The sequence below is a fragment of the Hordeum vulgare genome, chromosome 2H, assembly GCF_904849725.1.
Source record: "Hordeum vulgare subsp. vulgare chromosome 2H, MorexV3_pseudomolecules_assembly, whole genome shotgun sequence".
NCBI classification, from domain to species: Eukaryota; Viridiplantae; Streptophyta; class Magnoliopsida; order Poales; family Poaceae; genus Hordeum; species Hordeum vulgare.
The window spans coordinates 478,725,035-478,738,363 of record NC_058519.1 but is presented as its reverse complement, the minus strand read 5'-3'; the positions used below and the strand labels follow the sequence as shown (position 1 = coordinate 478,738,363).

At 50.0% G+C, this 13,329-nt stretch overlaps 1 protein-coding gene across 5 annotated transcripts in view; it reads left to right on the top strand.

The window, feature by feature from the left end:
- The window catches only part of LOC123426744 (DExH-box ATP-dependent RNA helicase DExH7, chloroplastic-like), a 42,091-nt gene that overhangs the window by 11,044 nt on the left and 17,718 nt on the right, over positions 1–13,329 (top strand). For 4 of the 5 annotated variants that reach the window (XM_045110623.1, XM_045110622.1, XM_045110621.1 and 1 more), the window contains exons 9-22: positions 18–94; positions 185–307; positions 2,149–2,289; positions 3,136–3,222; positions 3,528–3,628; positions 3,742–3,799; positions 4,053–4,118; positions 4,221–4,303; positions 4,414–4,597; positions 5,234–5,392; positions 5,479–5,580; positions 5,682–5,834; positions 5,903–6,007; positions 6,700–6,840. In XM_045110623.1, coding sequence (XP_044966558.1) covers positions 18–94; positions 185–307; positions 2,149–2,289; positions 3,136–3,222; positions 3,528–3,628; positions 3,742–3,799; positions 4,053–4,118; positions 4,221–4,303; positions 4,414–4,597; positions 5,234–5,392; positions 5,479–5,580; positions 5,682–5,834; positions 5,903–6,007; positions 6,700–6,840 — 1,580 coding nt within the window. The remainder of the gene's footprint in view (positions 1–17; positions 95–184; positions 308–2,148; positions 2,290–3,135; positions 3,223–3,527; positions 3,629–3,741; positions 3,800–4,052; positions 4,119–4,220; positions 4,304–4,413; positions 4,598–5,233; positions 5,393–5,478; positions 5,581–5,681; positions 5,835–5,902; positions 6,008–6,699; positions 6,841–13,329) is intronic. The other variant, XM_045110624.1, reaches the window with a different exon arrangement.

The following is a 13,329-nucleotide window of genomic DNA, read 5'->3' as shown; positions in this document are numbered from 1 at the left end:
GGCCTTTTTGTAATTAGGATCAAGACGAGAGCAAGCAGAGAGCACAGCCTTGAGAAAGCAGTTGGAACACAAAAGGAAGTTGCCCAAGTATCTGGTATGCAGTGAATGTGCATTGCACTACAAGTATTCTCCTAATTATTTTTTGATATTTGTTCTAAAGATTATCTGTTCACCTTGAATTCAGAAAATGCTGGGAGCAAGAGCTTCTTTACCAATTGCTAGACTGAAAAACCATTTCCTACAGTTACTGAAAGAGAATGATGTAATTGTTGTCAGTGGAGAAACTGGATGCGGGAAAACAACTCAGGTACCTGCACTAGCTTTTTAACCAAGTTCCTTAGTTTTTAATGTTATTTCCTATTTTACTCCCTCCGATCCATATTAATTGTTGCTGATTTAGTACAACTTTGTACTTAAGTTGTACTAAATCAGCGACAATTAATATGAATTCGAGGGAGTAGTATTTTCTTTCTTTGGTGCCAATGGTTATTGCAAGATAACCATTTCACATGACAGGCAACATGCCTTTCCTTCAGATCACACAACCATATCCTCTCCTTTTCTGTGAGTTCACATAGATGATTCATCGCAGTTTTTTATTTGATTCCCTAGAGATAAGTATATCTTAATTATGGGTGAAGCAAGGGCAGTGTCCAAATTTGTACCGCACACGCATTCTGGCTATGACAAGTTCTGCCAGTAGTTGTGGTTTGCAATGCCTTGGCCATAAAACTACTTGACTCTGAAATTCTCACTTGCTCGCCACATTTGAGAAAGCCTCTATAGCCGACTTTCTGCTAGAAATTTGTTAATTTCGACCTGGCTTTGTTGGACGTACTTGACTACTTCAGTGGAACAAGCAATATGTATTATGGACCTTTGCCCACAACGGTGCAAATTGGTAGGGTAATGGTACGAAGACCGGGGATATAGGGCACTTGTGCTCTATAATCAGGCGACACGGCTGGTAATTGTGGGTTGCAATACGTGGAAAAGAGGCTCTGATGCTTATTGGAACTTTTGTTTATTGATTGCTTCATCAAAAGAAATTACACTCTAGTCCTTTATATAGGACGACTGACTTGATCCATAAGTTGGATCTTAATTCGTTCTCAAGACGTACCAAATGTAATTAAGGTAATTCCTTTCCTAATGTATATGTCCATACATGGCACACACATCTATCCTGCTGCAACTACTACTAATCGTGTCCTTAAGGGATACTAGCCAATCGTATCAAGTACCAAGCTAATTCTTATTATATGCCTTAATGAAACGAAAGTTGCTGCATTGGACATGCCGGCTAGTTGTTGAATCCATGTCCATGACCATAACATATGGGGCTCATGCTTGACAGATTCAGCATAGTGCCATCCTCATAATATGGGTGCAGTTAAGATCTTAATCTTTCCATGATTCAATTTCACCATTCAATATGTTAACAGAATAATCTTGTGATATATATGGGTGTCCTGTCCAATACAATTGTTATATGTCTTAACATGTTTTTTCTAGAGCACGTGGAAATCCTATCCTATATACCTAAATAGTTGATCCCCACTATCTCAATTCTCTCAACATGCACACATGCCACCTCACCAAACATGCCACATCATCATCCCACTAATTATTTCTCTTAACATGCATGGGAAATGCTATTTATATTCTCTCTCAACATGCACACATCTCAACTCTCCACACATGCCACCTCATCAATCACACTAATTATATTTCTCTCAACATGCATGGGAAATACTACTTTATTCGTCACAACTATATAATAATCAAATACAATGTATAATACCTATTTTAAATTTCATCAAAAAAATATTGCAAGATATCTCTGCAGCAACCAAGCTATGTTATGTAAGTTCATGGCTAAGGTACTGCAACACTCTGATTCCCTGCTTCGAGTGGTTTGCCTCACAATACTGTCATAATCATATACCACAAGGGTACAGCACCAGAGACACACCCACATGGAAGTGCTTCAAGAGTTTTATCCCCATGGTGCTTGCTGCTTCTCGATGCTCTCTGGGCTTTGGGAGGTCATTATCTTTCTGGCATGATTCCTGGCTGGATGTGGGCGCTTGCGGTTTGAACTTGTTCTCCTATGCCAAGGACTCTCACTGTTTGGTTGCCTCACAGTTCTCCAACGGCGTTTGGGACTTTCAGCTGCATCCCAGTCTCTCACAATCGGCTAACCGGGAATTGCATTCCTTATTGTTGGGTGTTCAGCCATTAACAATGAATCAGGATCATCGGTTCTCTTCCACAAACAACAAGGAAGTAAGTACTGCTTATATGTATCTGCTACTAACGTTCAGAGGTGTGTCTTGTGAGTTTGAGAAGTTGGTCTGGGACCCCATTATTCCTCACAAACATAGGATCTTCCTGTGGCTGTCCTTCTGGGGACGTCTGAATACTCGGGACAACATGGTTAAGAAGCAATGGTCGTCTATTGCTACACATGCCGGTTGTGATGTTTGCCCAGCTCTTGAGTCCATCAGCCATCTGGTTCTGCGCTGCACCCATGCTTCTGTTCTCTGGGACAAACTGAACTTTATTGATTCCGCTTGGAGGTCCTCTAGCCTGATGGATTTTGTGAGTCGTGTTAATCCGGCTTGGCCTGCTGCCAGTAAATGGCACATCCTTTTTGCCGCGTGCGCAGTCACGCTATGGCATGCCAGGAATGACAGGGTGTTTAATCACAAGAATTGGGCGCTTTTATACTAGACTTTACACGACCCAGCTGCTTACACTTTGGAGTAACACGGCTAGGCGGCAAGAGGATTAATCGGGGTTGTTATCTTGGGTGCATAAGCTGAGTGGATAATCTTCTGTGTAGCTACCCCTGTGTGTTTTTCTCTTCTTTGTATTTCTTTCTTCCCTCTCCAGGCAGCTTATGGCCTCCGCACCACGGTGCGTAATATAAGCTCATGTAGTTGACCTATGGTCTTCAGGCTCCGGCCTGTTTTGAAATATATAAGGTAGAAAATGATCTACCTTTCATTCCAAAAAAAAATCTAGTATATTTAGTACTGAACACTGCAGCACAAGTACCAGCTTGGGTAGTTAATTCCGATCTTTCCAGAAGCATGGAATTTCTCATGATTATTTGTCATCCACTTGCAGGTGCCACAGTTTATTTTGGATGATATGATTGAGTCTGAGCTTGGTGGTAATTGCAGCATTGTTTGCACACAACCTAGGAGGATAGCGGTATAATTATGGTTTAGAACTTATATTTTGTCTTTTCTTTTCAATGCAGCATCATGTACTATATTATAGTTGTATAATATACAAAGACTTGCATGTGATATTCATGTAAAACCGCTTCAACCATATAGTGAGTGTACATCATAATAATGTATTATGAGATCATTTGATAGGGTAACTGCCTATTCCTGTCTGTTATATTTGAAGTACTGATCTTGCAGTCACCAGAGATGATCGTCCCTATCTTCTATTTGATTTAACAGGCCTAAATTGTTAAATGTAACTTGGATTAGTCTACTTATTTATAGGCCATTTCAGTAGCAGAAAGAGTGTCTGATGAAAGGTGTGAATCTTCACCTGGCTCTAAAGATTCCTTGGTTGGATATCAAGTTCGTCTCGACAGTGCTCGGTGCTTGTTCTTTCTTGCTCATATGCATATAATATACATTCAGAGTTATTACAAGTCTTGGCGATGTGTTGTAGATATGTTAGTAAATTTTTTGATTCTTTCTACTGCTTTAGGAATGAGAGAACAAAGCTTCTGTTCTGTACAACTGGTATCCTTCTGAGAAAGTTATCTGTAAGTACTTCTCTCGTATCTATCATTGTTGTGTCTTCATGAAATGTTTCGATTGTGTGCCAAAGTAACATGATAACATGGTCTACTTATATAGTTCTGTCTTTCATTTGGGCCGTGTGGATCCTATATTTGAGACTTTAAGTTTCAGCTACTAAAAAATAATACTGTCTTTTCTTTATATTTGTTCTTTTGCCTTGCTGTCATTTCTTGGTAGCCGCTAAGAATTTGTTCTTACAAACTTACCATATTTCAGGGAAACAAAGACTTAAGTGATGTTACTCATGTTGTAGTAGACGAAGTACATGAACGCACTATTTTGGTATGTACTTGCTCGTGTTTTCTTTTTTTATGTGCTACAAAATGTCTTGTTTCTTCCTATGATAGATGAAGCACATGCTTAATCCTAATTTGCCCCTTTCAGAGCGACTTCCTGCTGATTGTTCTTAAGACTCTTGTTGAAAAACGCTCTAATCAACCAGGAAGAAAGCTGAAAGTGATTCTTATGTAATGTCCGTTCCCTTGTATATTTTTCTTATTTCTTTTTACATTTGCAGTTTTTTGTTGCACCAATTGTTATGAGATCTGTGATTTATATGTTTGTGCTTTATCTTCAGGTCTGCAACTGTTGATTCAAGCCTATTTGCACGATACTTTGGAGATTGCCCTGTGATTAGTGTTGAAGGAAGAACACACCCAGTTTCAACTCACTTCCTTGAAGATGTTTATGAGAAAATGGAGTACTGTCTTGCTTTGGATTCTCCTGCATCAGGAGCATACTTCGCACAGCATGGAGAAAAGGTTTCCCTTTGCTCAATTCTTATTCTCAGTGGAGTACACATCTATCAACAGTTGGAGCCCCTTTTTAGAACCTTACTGTTGGAGCCTTTGACCACTGCTGTGCTGTCTCAATTACTATATCTTGTAAATATCCCCTGTTTTCAAACTGTATACTGTATCTTGTAAATATCCCCTGTTTACAAATTATATACTGATCTTGTAAATATTCCCAGTTTTCCATCATATGAGATTATTAGCACAGAACGCATCTTAGGGTTTTGTGAGTGCCAGATATCTTTTCCTTGATCTTCTGTGTTTGATCACAGTTGTTTCTAAGAATCAAGGATGGCATGCAACTTATTTTCCATGTATTACCAACCCAACATGATGTAAGGATACAATGATGCTCGTACGGTCGTACCTGCATAAGCTAGAATTCCCTGTTAGAAACTTGGAAATTTGAATTGTTATAGAGAAAGTGATATGCTTAATCTTATGGTATACAGTGATAGGCATTTGTGCATGTATCTGCACCTTCAAATCCTCGAAGCTAGCCGGTGGGCAAGTTTATATGCATGATACTCGTGTTTCACTGTTTCTCGTCAATTGTGTGCTACATATCAATGCGTAAATCCTTCTTTTTTTTTCTCTCTCCAGTGGAAGCATGCTAGTAGCTCAGTGAATAACCGGAGAGGAATGAAGAACCTTGTCATGTCCTCGTGGGGGGACGAGTCAATGCTTTCTGAAAATTATGTTAATCCTCACTATAGCTCTGATTGCTATCAGTCATACAGTGAAAGGACCAACCAGAATCTGGTGAGTTTGTTCTCTGAACCATATGTCTTGCACCTTCTTTTTATTACATTTCAGTTCTGACTGAAAATCTCCAATTGTCAACTCAGAGACGCTTAAACGAAGATGTCATTGATTTTGATCTGCTGGAAGACTTAATATGCTATATTGACGAGAACTGCCCCTCAGGCGCTGTTCTAGTATTTCTTCCTGTAAGTTTATTGCATTATGTCAGCTTAATGTTTTTTCCAAATACATATATTTCTTATTTCTTATCATGTGGAGCATCCATTTGTCATTGATGGTACTACAGGGAGTTGCAGAGATCGAAATGCTGATTGATAGATTATCTGCTTCAGTTAGATTTAAAGGTGCATTATCTGATTGGATCCTTCCTTTGCATTCAATGCTTTCACCCACTGATCAAAGGAAGGTGTTCCTGTCTCCACCAGAAAACATTCGCAAGGTGAGTACTCTGTCTCCCTAAATCTAGCAAGTACTCAGTTACTTAGTACTTACGACATGGTATTGCAGGTTATTCTTGCCACGGACATAGCAGAGACTAGCATTACAATTGATGATGTTGTATATGTAGTTGATACTGGAAAGCACAAAGAGAATCGTTATAACCCACAGAAGGTTACATCTCTCTTGTTAGTAGCCGTCTTTGTGCTTTTTCAATAATAAGAACTTTTCTAACAAGGATCAGTACACTATGCAAACCACAAGCACAAGTTCACCAAGTAAACTGCTGGGTGAAATACCATTGCATTCTCGTTATTAGCCTATGATTTTTGTCTCAACATTCTAGTTACTCTGATGATTTTTGGGCATGCAGACATTGATTGTTAAGTTATTTATCTGAAGTAGTGGCCATGGATTTCTGAGTGAAATACCTTTCAGAAGTAGTTAGTATAACCCCATTATAGAAAATTATAGAAAATTAAACAAATGAAGTGGTGCACTCATGAAATCATACTTGATGGTGTAGTGGTCATATGTGCATCATGTGTAGGTTTCTGGCCACATTGTATCAAGCCTGTGATTTAGACTTGTAGCCTATGATTCCCGCAGTAGCAAGCACACGTGAATGTGTTCTAAAAAACATGCACGTGCGGAACACATCAATGACTTAGCAGCTTCATTCTTTTTGCAGTTGCTCTCGTGACCATGATAATAACCTTCGAATGTATTCGTTGACATAATAAAATCTTAATAAAATGGTATCCTATAAGGATGCCATATGTAATATGTTTATGACGATGATTAAGTTGAGACATGATATCTCAAGTAAATGACACTTCTAACTATTCTGTCGTATAATTCTGCAGAAAATGTCAAGCATAGTAGAAGATTGGATTTCTCGTGCAAATGCAAAACAGAGACGGGGACGAGCTGGTCGTGTGAGGCCTGGGTTGTGTTTCTGCCTTTATACTCACCATCGTTTTGAAAAACTGATGCGGCCATTTCAGGTTATTGCATGTCATACTCACTTTATTTTTGTAAGATCTTTTGCGTCCAAGATACATCAGTAAGATTCTCTAGAGTATAAGGACCTTTCTGCTATTCCTTGTTTGTCGATCATGCTTCATAAAAACCTACCAGTTTCCCCCCACTTGCTATCTCAGTCCTGGCATGCCATCTGCATTTGATTTTAAAAGTTGGAAATCTGAATTCTGCACAAGAGATTTTGCGTCCAATATTTTTTCGAGAAAGCGCAAAGGACCTTTGCGTTTCATTATATTGAAAAGATAGAGTTTGTTACAATCCTCCTAGGAGGCAGGATACAAGCATTCTAATGCTACTTAGTGTACATCCCATGTCTGCGGTAGGATAACCCGAAGCCCTTTGGCTCCAGCCCGTGCCCATAAGGTAGCCTCCTCCTTGATTTTTGACATTAGTGCAGCAATGGAGGGTTGTGCCCTGTCAAACACGCAATCGTTGCGGTGCTTCCATACCATCCAGGGTAGGAGCAGGGTGATGGATACCATCCCTTTCCGCTGTGGGTGGGGGGTGTTGTGTCGCGCGCGGTTCCACCAGTCCAGCAGCGAGTCCTCTTGGTTGGGGCATCCTACTGGCAATCGAAACCACGCGAGGACCTCGTGCCAAATCTGTTGGGTGAATGGGCATGCAATGATGATGTGGTGGATAGTCTCAAAGGCCTGGTCGCATAGAAGGCATCGTGGATGGTGCTGTAGGCCGCGACGGGCGAGGCGGTCTGCAGTCCAGCATCTGTCCTGCTGCGCAAGCCAGAGGAAGAACCTAACCTTTGGCGGCGTCCATGCCTTCCATATCATCTTCCAAGCAGGGCAGGTTACCGATCCATGGAACGTGGCGAGGTAGGCAGACCGTGCTGAGTACGCGCCCGTGGCAGTCCATTTCCATATCAGGCGGTCAGGTTCGTCGGTGAGGATGGTGTCCGCGGTCGTCTGCCAGAGCTGGAGAAACTGCCCCATCTCGTGTATGGCAAATATGCCCTGGATGTCGCGGGTCCAGCTATTTCCTTGTTGACCTTGTGCCACCGTCCTCTGCTTCCGCCGTCGCTTGGGGCAGCAGGCGTATACCAGTGGCGCGATCTTGCTGATTGATCGCCCCTGGATCCAGCGATCCTCCCAGAACAGGGCAATCTGCCCGTTTCCCAGCTCCATGGTCGTGGAGGCAAAGAACAGCGCACGCTCGGCGGCTGAGAACTGAAGGTCGAGCCCAGCCCATGCGCGATCTATGTCTGTTTGTGAAAACCATAGCCATCTCAGCCTTAATGCAAGCCCAGCATGCTCAAGGTCGCGTACGCCTAAGCCTCCAAGGGAGATAGGCCGGCATACGCGTCGCCAATTGACATGGCAGTGCCCTCCCTTAGCTTCGGCTCTTCCAACCCATAGGAATCCTCTCTGTATCTTCTCGAGCTGCTTGATGACTCGCTTGGGCGGGGCGAGCACGAGGAGCTGGTGGATGGGGATCGCGGCGAGGACTGACTTTACCAACGCGAGGCGGCCGACGCGGTTTGTGAGGTGCGCCTTCCATGCCGGCAGTGCATCGGCAGTCTGGCTCACGACCGGTTGCAGCTGCGCCGCAGTGGGTCGTCGTACCGTGAGCGGGATGTTGAGATATGTGATGGGCAGTTCTACGATTGGGCATCCCAGGTGAAGAACGATCGGTCCAGCCTCTTCTTGGTTGCAGCGTAAGAGTGTTGCGGAGCTCTTACCAAAGTTGACGTGCAGTCCTGACACTCGCCCAAACAGTAGCAGCATCTCCTTGACTGCAGTAATGTCGCATCGCACGGGGTGGCAGAATAGCATTACGTCGTCCGCGTAGAGGGACATCGCGCGACGTGGATGTAGCTGTTGTAGGATACCCAGCTCGACAGCGCGCTTGACCAGCCTTCCCAGCACGTCGACGGCGAGGACGAACAGCTGCGGCGATAACGGGTCACCTTGGCGAAGCCCGCGCCGGTGCCATATGGGAGGGCTAGGCTCCCCGTTGACGAGCACCCTAGTGCTTGACGTGGATAACAAGATTGCTAGCCACTCCAGGAATCTATCTCCGAACCCGAACCGGCGCAACACCTCGAACAAGAATGGCCAAACTATGGAGTCGAAGGCGCGCGCTAGGTCGAGTTTGAGCAGCACTCGTGGCGCTCCCAGCTGGTGCAGCATCCGGGCTGATTGCCTCACAAGGACAAAGTTGTCGTGGAGGCTGCGGCCGGGGATGAACGCGTTCTGGTTGCGGCTCACTAGGTCATTCAGCTTTGGCGCGAGTCGCAAGGACAGAACCTTGGCGAAGGTTTTCGCCACGAGGTGTATCAAGCTTATTGGGCGATAGTCGCCCAGGCTGCTCGCGTCGGGTCGCTTCGGAATCAGCGTGAGGAGGGCCTGGTTGAGCCGGCCAAACCCTCGCCCTCGCATCTCGTAGAGCTGCTGGAACACGGCGACGTAGTCGTGCTGGATAATATCCCAGCAGGCACGGATGAACTCAGCAGTGAATCCATCCGGGCCAGGCGCCTTCCGGGCCAGCAGTCGCTTTACGGCGCTCCAGATCTTGTCGGCCCCAAAGGGCGCGTCGAGGTCGAGCAAGGCGCGAGGCTCGATGAGCTGCTCCAGGTCTAGCGCGCAGTCGCGCTCCACCGGCGTGCCCAACAGCGCGTCAAAGTGCTCGAAGGCCGCCTCCACCATATCCCTCTGGTCCGTAAGAATCCGATCATGAACGTTTAGGGTATGGATTCTGTTCTTCTGCCTGCGGTAGGTGCATTGTCGATGGAAGAACGAGGTGTTGGCGTCCCCGTCCTGGAGCATGGTGATGCGCGATCGTTGGCGTGCGATGGAGCGCTCCAGGGAGGCCAGGCCGAGGTGGACCAGCCTCAACTGTTTGTGCAGCCATTGCTCGCTGGGGGTGAGGATCCGGGTCTCTTGCGCACCATCGAAGCACAGGCACAACTCCCTGGCTATCGCAAGCTTGTGTTTCACATTCCCGACGGAGCGCGCACTCCAGCTAGTCAGGTTGCGCGCAGTGGCTTGGAGGCGAAGCGCAAGGCGCCGGAATGGGTCGTCGTCGTGGACAGAGTGCCATGCAGCTTGCACCGTTTCCTGGAAGCCGTCGAGGCGTAGCCAGAAATCTTCAAAATGGAACCGTGGGCGTCCTTTTGGCAGTGGCGAGCAATCCAGGAGCAGCGGGCTGTGGTCCGATATAACGGACGCAAGGCAGCATAGGTGTCATTCTCCATGCATATCCTCCCAGTCGGATGTGCACAGCACACGGTCCAAGTGGACCAGGGTGGGCGGTGACTGCCCGCTGGACCAGGTATACCGCCGTCCGTTTAGGTAGATCTCCTTGAGCGCCAGGTCGTTTATGAGGCGTCGGAAGCGGCCCATCATTCGCCTGTCAAGATTCCCATTGTTCTTGTCCTCGTCTTTGTATATGAGGTTAAAATCCCCACATACCATCCATGGGCCGTTGCAGCCTGCACGCACATCACTGAGCTCTTGCATGAACGCTATTTTTGCCGCGTCGTCCTGTGGACCGTATACCACGGTGATCCACCATGGCGTCCCTGTCGCGGTAGAGAGCTTGGCGGAGACAGCGTTTGTGGTGAACAAAGGGTCTGTGATGGACACCACTTTGCTTTTCCACGCTAGGAGGATGCCTCCTCTCGACCCATCGGGGGGTAAGTACGTGTAATCATCGAACTCTAATCCCAACGCCTCGAGGACGGTCGACGAGCAGATCAATGCCATCTTCGTTTCTTGCAGACATACAACCGATGCATTCGTTGTGCCAAGGAGCGACCTAATGCTCGACCTGCGCGCGCGGGCGTTTATGCCTCGCACATTTGCCACAACTATCTGAAGGCCGTGATCCATAGACACGAGATCGACGGGCCTTGCGGTGCGACATGGCTAAGTCGCGACAGTGGCGACGATGGGGTCGGAGGGACTCGACGCTTCCTCGAAGGTAGATGGAATCTCCCGGTCCACCAAGGCAGCGATGGCTGCGAGCACAGTCAAGGGGATGGGCGTGGCGAAGACCCCATCATAGGCGCGCATCTCGGCCTGCGTGATCTTCTGGTCTAGCCCGATGATGCCGAGTGTGCGCAGGACTTGGACTTGCGCCCTTCTCTCCGCGGTCGGAGGAGCGGCTGACTGTGCAGCTTTGGTGGCTGATCTGCCGCGGCGCTGGGTGGGGGAGAAGTTCAATGGGCGATGTCGTGGTCGTCTGTCGGGCGTGGGGAGAGCAGCGTTGAGGTGTTTGGTGGCGGCCGTGAGGAATTCCCCCAGCGTGAGCGCGCGAGGCTTCGTCTTCCGCACTCCTGTGCGACGCATCGTGACCGGAGGCGAAGCGAACTTGCCAGGCGTTGGGGTAGACGACACGGGTGCAGGCTCGTCGTCGATCAGCTGCGGCGTGCATGGTGTCTCGGCCACAAAGCTGGGCTCCTAGCTCAGTAGCGCAAGGGGCCCGAGCGGAGGTGGGCCTGCACCCGGGGTTGCTGCGTCTGGGCCTTCGCATGGGCCGTCCTCTTTGGGGTCAATACCGGCCGGTGTGGCGGTGGAGGCACCGTTAGTCTCGTCCTCCCGCGGCAGGCTGCGTGTGGGCCAGTCTGCAGAAGACTCCAAACCAGTAGCAGGGCGTGACCCAAGCGAATCGCCACTTTGTCCCGACACAGGATCAATGCCAGGGGCGCAGATGGGCCCCGCTGGCTGGGTGTCCGGTACGTCGCTGCAGGGAGGGGGGTCCTCCTGATCCCGAGGTGCGCCCTGGTTGGTCGCAGCGTTGCTGGGTCCAATGTGTCCGCACGACCCCGCGCTAGGCGACATGCGGTTTGAATCGTCGTTGGTCCGGGCCGCAGTCGTGGGTGGGTTCTGGGCCAATGAGTGCTCGCCAGCTGGCGGTGCTTCTGATCCTGTCGGGCAGGGCGCTGTTGGCACGGCAGCTTTCGCAGGAGCGGCCACAGGGGGTGGCCCCTTTGGCTGCCAAACCCGCTTTCCCCTTTTGGCAAAGCGACGAGGGTGCTGGGCCCCGCCACGCTGACTGGGCCAGCCGTCCATCTTGTTCCCCGCGTAGCGTACGGGTGGTGGCGCTGCCGAGCGAGTAGATGGCCAGTTAGAGACGGCCACCACGTCGGCTCGAAGCGCACGGCCTGCCGTGTGCCAGCCGAGGGTGTCGATTGCCATGCCATCTGGACGGCCGGCCGGCGGCGCATCGTTGCGGCAGCGCTTGCGGCCGCGGCGGCAGGCGCGGCCAGGTCCTGGGCCAGTGGCCGGGTCGTTGCCCGTTCCAGCCCCTCCGTTGCCGTCGCCAGGGTCTGCGCTATCCCCCGCGCTACGGGCGACCGCTCTGTCCACCTCGGAGCGAGAGAGCGCGACCGTGAAGGGGTAGATGAGCGTGCGGAAGGAGGGCGCGACGGATGTGGAGCCGGAAGGGATGAGCTCAACGATCTCGAGTTCGCCGGAGCGGCGGATGAGGCTGGGGTCGTGGGCGCGGCCAGAGAGGCGGAACACGCCTAGGTCTGCGCGAGAACGCGTGTGTGGGTGGAGGCGCTCGATCCACACGCTGGGTCCGAGGATGTGCTCTGCCGTTGCGAGGTGCCAGGCATGGGCGGTAATACCGCGGAGCTCGAGCTCAACGCGATACTCGAACGCGCCGCAGCCGGCATGAGCGAGCTTGCTCCAGGGACGAAGCGTGAGGGTGAAGTGCAGTCCTCGCACGAAGTGTTCGCCGCGGAGTCGGTCCATGGAGTGCTGGGAGCCGAAGATGATGAGGAAATCCTCGGGGTGGTGGGAGTGGACCGTGAAGTCCCCCTCCTCGAGCTGGAACTAGCGGTACATCTCGCCGGCGACGTCCTCCGGGGTCACACGCGGCCTGGTTCCAGCGATGGTGGCCACCAGGGCGCGGGACAGCACCATCTCGACGGAGCGAGCCATGATGATGCGCGCTGGCACAGGGCCAGCGGCCATCGGCGCTGCCGGAGTTGGGGCCGGAGGGGGTGGGGCTGCAGCTTGGCGTGCAGGTGCAGCACGCGGCGCGGCGGCGGGCAGAGGCGCAGGCTTGGCGCGCAGGTGGGTCTCGCAGTCGCGGGAAACATGGCCGGAGATGAGGCACCGCCGGCACCTGACATCATTGGTGCAGTCCCTCACCCTGTGGTAGCGGTCTAGGCAACGGAAGCACAGGCCGACAACCTCCTCCGGGGAAGGGCTGCGCGGGCGTGGCGGCTCGGCGCAGGCGTACGACGAGGCCGGCGGTGGTGTTTGCGCCGGGGATGCTGGAACCCGTCCGCGTCCAGAGTGACCTCGCGTCCGACGCGGTGCACCTCGGAGCGGGGTCCCAGGCGGTCCTTGGCGGGGAGCTTGCCCGCAGCCGTCGCCGTGGCCGCCGCGGGGCCTGCCGCCCCCGGCGTGGCGGCAGCAAGTCGCAGCGGGGCCGCCGGTGTGCGCGCGGCCTCACAGTACGAGCGCGCCGAGGAGGACTCCCCA